Source organism: Sinocyclocheilus grahami, unplaced genomic scaffold (assembly GCF_001515645.1).
Source record: "Sinocyclocheilus grahami isolate Dianchi unplaced genomic scaffold, SAMN03320097.WGS_v1.1 scaffold1499.1, whole genome shotgun sequence".
NCBI lineage: Eukaryota > Metazoa > Chordata > Actinopteri > Cypriniformes > Cyprinidae > Sinocyclocheilus > Sinocyclocheilus grahami.
Window position 1 is genome coordinate 86,488 of NW_015506678.1, and position 6,736 is coordinate 93,223.

Here is a 6,736-nt window from a genome sequence, read left to right on the forward strand (position 1 = left end):
GGATTCGTAAAAAAAGACTTTGATTCTCAAACTCATTCTTGTGGAGTACGGCCGCTGTTCACAATCACAGTCTGTGTCTGTCAGAAGACCGAATCATCTCTGCTTAATCACGGTTTCAGCTGAGGGTCGCATGATTTCAGAAGCCATCGGTGGTTCATCTGGAGGTTATCATTCTGTTATCCGGTTTAGTTTCATTCTCACTGTGGTAATCGTGTTATCATTGTGTGGACACTACGGTGGTTGATCTCAGGTCAGTCCAGCAGATCCCAGATCAGCGTGAAGCGGTGAAAACCATCCCTCTCAGTTCTGAGACTCTCTATTATACTCAACAAGCCTCGTTCAGCAAACAGCTGCAGACTGATTTCAGAAACATGCCTGAATCTGAAGGATTTCCACAGTAACTGATCACATGTAAACCGTAACACGTAATCAGATTAAACAAATATTAGACTATAGTACATTCTAGAATAAGAATACAGTTACTTTTTCATAGATCACACGATTAGCTATTAATTCACACAGTGGCAGTAAATTACTCATCGTTTGATTTTTCTACCAATGCTTTATACATTAGTAAAGTCTTCCAGCTTTTCATCAGCAGTTCGTGGATGAATCCCTGGCGTAATGTAATGTTTAATACACTTCATAACGTTGACAACAAAGAATGGAATATATTTGAGGTCAAAAGTAATCCAAAAGTAGTCAGAATACATTAACTAATATGAGTAATACAATAAATTACTTTACATTTTGGTCATGTAATTTGTAATCAGACTACAATTTGTAAGTAATCGACACAGCTGTGTGTGTATATATATATATATATAATTATTATTCATATTACCATGGCTTTTATTACAATTATTATGGTTAAAATAGGGTTAATATTGTTGTATCGATGGTACATTTGTGGTTTCTACGGTTTTAATTTAAATGTAATTTTTCTAAATGCATTTAAAAAAAATACAAAAATAAATAAATTATATAGATATAAATATAAATAAATGCATGAATGGGGAGACACACACACATAAATATGTGTCCCTGCAGCACAGAAGCAGTGTTAAGTCGCTGGGGGATATTTGTAGCAATAGCCAACAATACATTGTATGGGTCACAATTATACATTTCTCTTTTATGCCAAAAATCATTAGGATATTAAGTAAAGATCGTGTTCCATGAAGATATTTAGTAAATCTCCTACCGTAAATATATAAAAACTTAATGTTTGATTAGTAATATGCATTGCTAAGAACTTCATTTGAACAACTTTAAAGATGATTTTCTCAATATTTAGATTTTTTTGCACCCTCAGATTCCAGATTTTCAAATATTGTCCGATCCTAACAAACCATACATCAATGGAAAGCTTATTTATTCAGCTTTCAGATGATGCATAAATCTCTGAACTGAACTGAACACACATCGCAGTTTATGTGTTTTAATCGTCTTCTGTATGTTGAAAGGCATAAAGTCTAGCAGTGGTGAGCTGGCGCTTAGGCCAGCTAGAGACCGTCTACAAAGTACATGTACAGGATAAAACGATGAATGTTTTCCCACCGGAATGTTTTTTTTACAATTAACAAAACAAGAGCAATTTATGCACCAAGCTCTTTGAACGATATAAAGACAAACACTTATAACGCTCACTTGAATTTCAATAAGAAATATTGTAAACAAGATATGTGATATGGTTATTATATTATTAGTATTAATAAATATATTAATAAAATAAAAACTATTAAAAATCATTATCATTCCATAATCCAGTGGTTATGCAGTAGGCTAATTCCAGGTCCTCGTGAGAACACTTTAATGTTAGCTGTTTTCACAGAAGTTTGAAAACATTCAATTGAAAATGAATAAGCCAATTAAACGGTCCATTAAGCTGATTAACCAATACATCAATTAGTTAAAAATTCCATCGCCAAAGAGTCCATTTTTTAAATTTGTTTGTTTTATAAAAAAAACACTTTAATGTTTTGTAAGAGGGATTTTTTTCGTACTGTCCTGAGTAAGATATTTTGCATCAAAGATGTTTACATATAGTCTACGAGACAAAATAATAGCTCAATTATGTCAGAAGCTTCAGAAGAAACCCAGAAGACCAAATTAGTACAATTTACCCAGAGTCTGAGAGACCCGCAGAGTTTTCCTGAGGAATAATGGACCGTTCACCTGCTCAGGACAAATAAGAGACTCATGAACAACTATTAAAAAAATAAATCAATTCAATAGCATGTGTCCTGAATTACATATTAGAGTACAACCTGAATTGAAATGTTCATTTAGAAACCAGAAACAAGACACACCCTTTGCATCTGAAATAGAAGACTGTATTGATTTTAAATGAATTTATTAAAGGTTTGAATGTCAAACTCAGCCCAAACTACTGCAGTATCTTCCTCTAGGGGGCTGTACTGCACACTCTTCCAGAGCTCTTTCTCAGGTTTTACAACTCAATAGCTTTTGTGGCGTTACACTTTTGTGAATAAGACCAACATCTAAATGTCATTATAGGACACAACTACAAGACACACCCCATAACGCTGAAATAAAAGAGTATTTGTATTGTTTATTAATCGACGTATGTGTTTACATTTCGATAGCATGTGGTGTGTTATAGTTCTGCAAACTCAACCGATGTCTAACTGTTATTCTATGAACCAGAAACAAGACACAGCCTTTGAAGATGAGTACCCAGAGTCTGAGAGACCCGGAGAGTTTTCCTGAGGAATAATGGACCGTTCACCTGCTCAGGACAAATAAGAGACTCATGAACAACTATTAAAAAAATAAATCAATTCAATTCAATAGCATGTGTCCTGAATTACATATTAGAGTACAACCTGAATTGAAATGTTCATTTAGAAACCAGAAACAAGACACAGCCTTTGCAGATGAAATAAAACGCTGTATGTTTACAAAAATTATATGTTAATAGGTTTGAATTTGATTCACCAGCGTGCATCCTGATTTACATATGATAGTAAAAGATGGCTGTAAATATGGTTCTTGGAACCAGTAACAAGACACACCCCTTATATTTGAGATATATTCTTTATACATTTCACAAGTGAAGCGTTTAGATGGAATGATTGTGCTTTTTGCTCTTGGTTTTGCACTTTGCAGACGGTCCCTATCCTGCACTTCTACATTATACGGTCTATCCGTTACAGATTAAAGCAAATAAAACACATTGTGTGTCCTCTTCTACATTTGAAGACAATTATAAGGCATTATGTTTCTTGTCATTGTGCTATGAATTTATTAAAGGTTTGAATGTCAAACTCAGCCCAAACTACTGCGGTGTTCCTCTAGGGGGCGCTGTACTGCACACTCTTCCAGAGCTCTTTCTCAGGTTTTACAACTCAATAGCTTTTGTGGCGTTACACTTTTGTGAATAAGACCAACATCTAAATGTCATTATAGGACACAACTACAAGACACACCCCATAACGCTGAAATAAAAGAGTATTTGTATTGTTTATTAATCGACGTATGTGTTTACATTTCGATAGCATGTGGTGTGTTATAGTTCTGCAAACTCAACCGATGTCTAACTGTTATTCTATGAACCAGAAACAAGACACAGCCTTTGAAGATGAGATAAAACGCTGTATGTTTACAAAAATGATATGTTAATAGGTTTGAATTTGATTCACCAGCGTGCATCCTGATTTACATATGATAGTAAAAGATGGCTGTAAATATGGTTCTTGGAACCAGTAACAAGACACACCCCTTATATTTGAGATATATTCTTTATACATTTCACAAGTGAAGCGTTTAGATGGAATGATTGTGCTTTTTGCTCTTGGTTTTGCACTTTGCAGACGGTCCCTATCCTGCACTTCTACATTATACGGTCTATCCGTTACAGATTAAAGCAAATAAAACACATTGTGTGTCCTCTTCTACATTTGAAGACAATTATAAGGCATTATGTTTCTTGTCATTGTGCTAAATCGTCAAAGAACTATTGAAGATGTCCGAGGCTGGATCTCTGACAGCTTTGCATCGGGTTGTGATCGCGCCAGCGGACTTCGCTCAGGTGTTAAAGCTCTCGAAACAGCCCAGCTCTGTTCCTTTACTCTTCATCGTCGTGACTTCGCTTATTTCATCTCACTCAGAAGCCAAACAGATCTTGCGACAGTCACATCAAACATTACTGGTTTAACAGTTTCTGGAGTTCTCCTCAGCTGTTTCAGAGTGACTGAATAATGCATTAGTTTCAGCTTACCGTGAAAAAACTCAAAGAAAGCGTCACGACCAGCATCCAGACCAGAGCTGACCTCCTGAAATACGAGCTGCCGTCGCTTCTGGCCATGATGACTAATCTAACTAACTAACTAACTACAGTACAGTACAGTTGAGTGCGCTAGTCTCCTCTCGGCGGTCAGTCAGTCACTACAGAGAGCGCTCAGCACCGGAAGTGACGGCCGCGACACAAAGTAACAGCCACGCCTTTAAATGTTACAAAGTAACAGTCACGCATTTAAAATGTAAAAAAAAGCCATGCACGCTTGTGAGTTAATTTAAAAACATGATTAAGTTTAATAGCGCGCGTTTCTTCGATTTGTGTATATGCATGTTCTACTTTTATCTTGTGCTATTGTATTATAATTATATATAAATGTGATCTGCCTGTTCATATATGTATGTATATGTTCCGCAATACAAATAAATAACAACAACAATAATAATAAATACTACATAAAAATTACCTGGAGTTTTTTTAAATAAGCCGACTAATTAAGCACCATCGCTGCGAAAATGAATCGTGTCTTCAGTACAGTAACCATACATGTCTTTTAAAGATATCTGCTTCACATGCTCAGTTTAAGCTCTTTTATATATATATATTTGTATTGCCTTATATGTCCAAAACTGTAATTAAAACAAACTAAAATTCACATGCTGTTGCAACATTTTACAAAAATCAGTGCTGAATATATTTGGTCAAAATCCCATGTTATAAAAAGATGAAGTGCTATGACAATATATACGATTTTGGGCTGATTAGACGGCAATGCTGACCTAAAATGCTAAATGATTGCCCTCTCAAATGCATAAAATATTATTAGGCTACCCTTTTTAGCTTTTGAAGTAAAGAGTAGAGAAAATACTACACAAAACTTACTGAAACAGCCAGGGGCCAGTTTCATAAACTTAGCAAGAGGTCTTACTTTTCCAACACAAATAAGACCAAACTAACTTTTCATAACTGAATTAAAAAAGCTATGACCAGTCTTGAAGAAAAATAAACTTTTTAAGACTAGTCTACACGGTTTATGCAGCCGGCCCGTTCTTGGTCTTCTCTTGTAAGACACACTGTTAAGAACAAAACAGCAATAACTGTGTCTGAATGATTTGTGTGTTTAGCTGCAGCACAGTAAAGCCTCATGAAACAGCCGAAGGCCACACATCACAAGATCCATTTCTTTATTACAAAAAGCTCTGTACATTTGCGGCGTCAGAAAGCAGAAATCCCTCAATAATCCAACAGAAGAACCAGTGTTTCTCTCGCACAGTCGCTCTAAATCTAACTCAAATATATCAAACAAACCGTCTCAGATTTCTGAGCACATACAGTGAGGATCAACTCTAAATATTCAGCATTACGTATTAAAAATGCAGCCGCGTGTCAAGTTTAAAATGAGAGGAAAAAGAGAAAATAAAATACATCATTCACTGTCCTACAGCAGGACGATTTCAAGAGCTTCCGACATGATAAAAACTGATATTCCAACTCTAGCTGTCGACTGAAGCCCTTAACAACAAACATTAGTTCGATGTTCAGACCGACTGTGGAGTCCATTCACAATAACATACTCTATAATAATATACTCTATAAAACATCAATACGACGCTCTCTGCTTACAGCTTGATTGACAGGGCACGACATTATTAGCAATAGTTCAGCCAAAAATGAACATGTGTTGAAAAATGTGCTCATCCGAGATGTAGATGAGTTTGTTTTGTTGAGTTGATGAGTTGTTCGGCATTGCATCAGTGCCTGGGTGTGAATGGGTGCCGTCAGAATGAGAGTCCAAACAGCTGATAAAAACATCACAATAATCCACAGCACTCCAGTCCATCAGTTAACATCTGGAGAAGACAAAAGCTGAAACACATCCAGCATTAAGATGCTTTTAACTCAAATACAGAGTCCATAATCCATAATAACTCGATCTGGGATGAGCACATTTTCATTTTGGGTGAACTCCTCTAGTTTTGTCTCAGTTTGAGGTGCTTCTCAGTGTTTATAGGCATCAGGGTGTCATGGACAGCATTCAGAAAGAAGGGACGGGAATAAACAGCATCTCAAACCTCTTTCCTCTCTTTTCATTAGTATTTTTAAAGGCGATTTGGCACAATCATGTTACAAAAGAGAGAAAAAGAGTTTGATCCTAAATCTTTGTATTTCTCATCTGAACACTGTGTATAAATCAATATAATATGTTTATATTACATTAATTTACATGGTGAGTCAAATATCAGATTTCATAAGCAAAACAGTTACGATGTATACAAAATATCTATAAAAACAACTACATGCCATCGCACAAACAGGCAAAACAAATCTCAAATATTAAAAAACTGGTTTTGTACATTTCCAAATGTCTCATCTTATTTCCCAAATCTGTTTAGATCACTTTGCAGCCAAACACACTCACACACACTCTCACACAAACACACACATCCACTCTCTCTCTCTCACACACACACACAC

At 35.7% G+C, this 6,736-nt stretch overlaps 1 protein-coding gene across 1 annotated transcript in view; it reads left to right on the forward strand.

The window, feature by feature from the left end:
* LOC107570737 (threo-3-hydroxyaspartate ammonia-lyase-like) overlaps positions 1–2,733 on the forward strand; it is a 21,062-nt gene extending 18,329 nt beyond the window's left edge. The window contains exons 12-13 of the mRNA XM_016256993.1: positions 1,992–2,014; positions 2,627–2,733. Of these exons, the coding sequence (XP_016112479.1) occupies positions 1,992–2,014; positions 2,627–2,733 (130 nt within the window). The remainder of the gene's footprint in view (positions 1–1,991; positions 2,015–2,626) is intronic.
* The last annotated feature ends 4,003 nt before the right edge of the window (positions 2,734–6,736 follow it).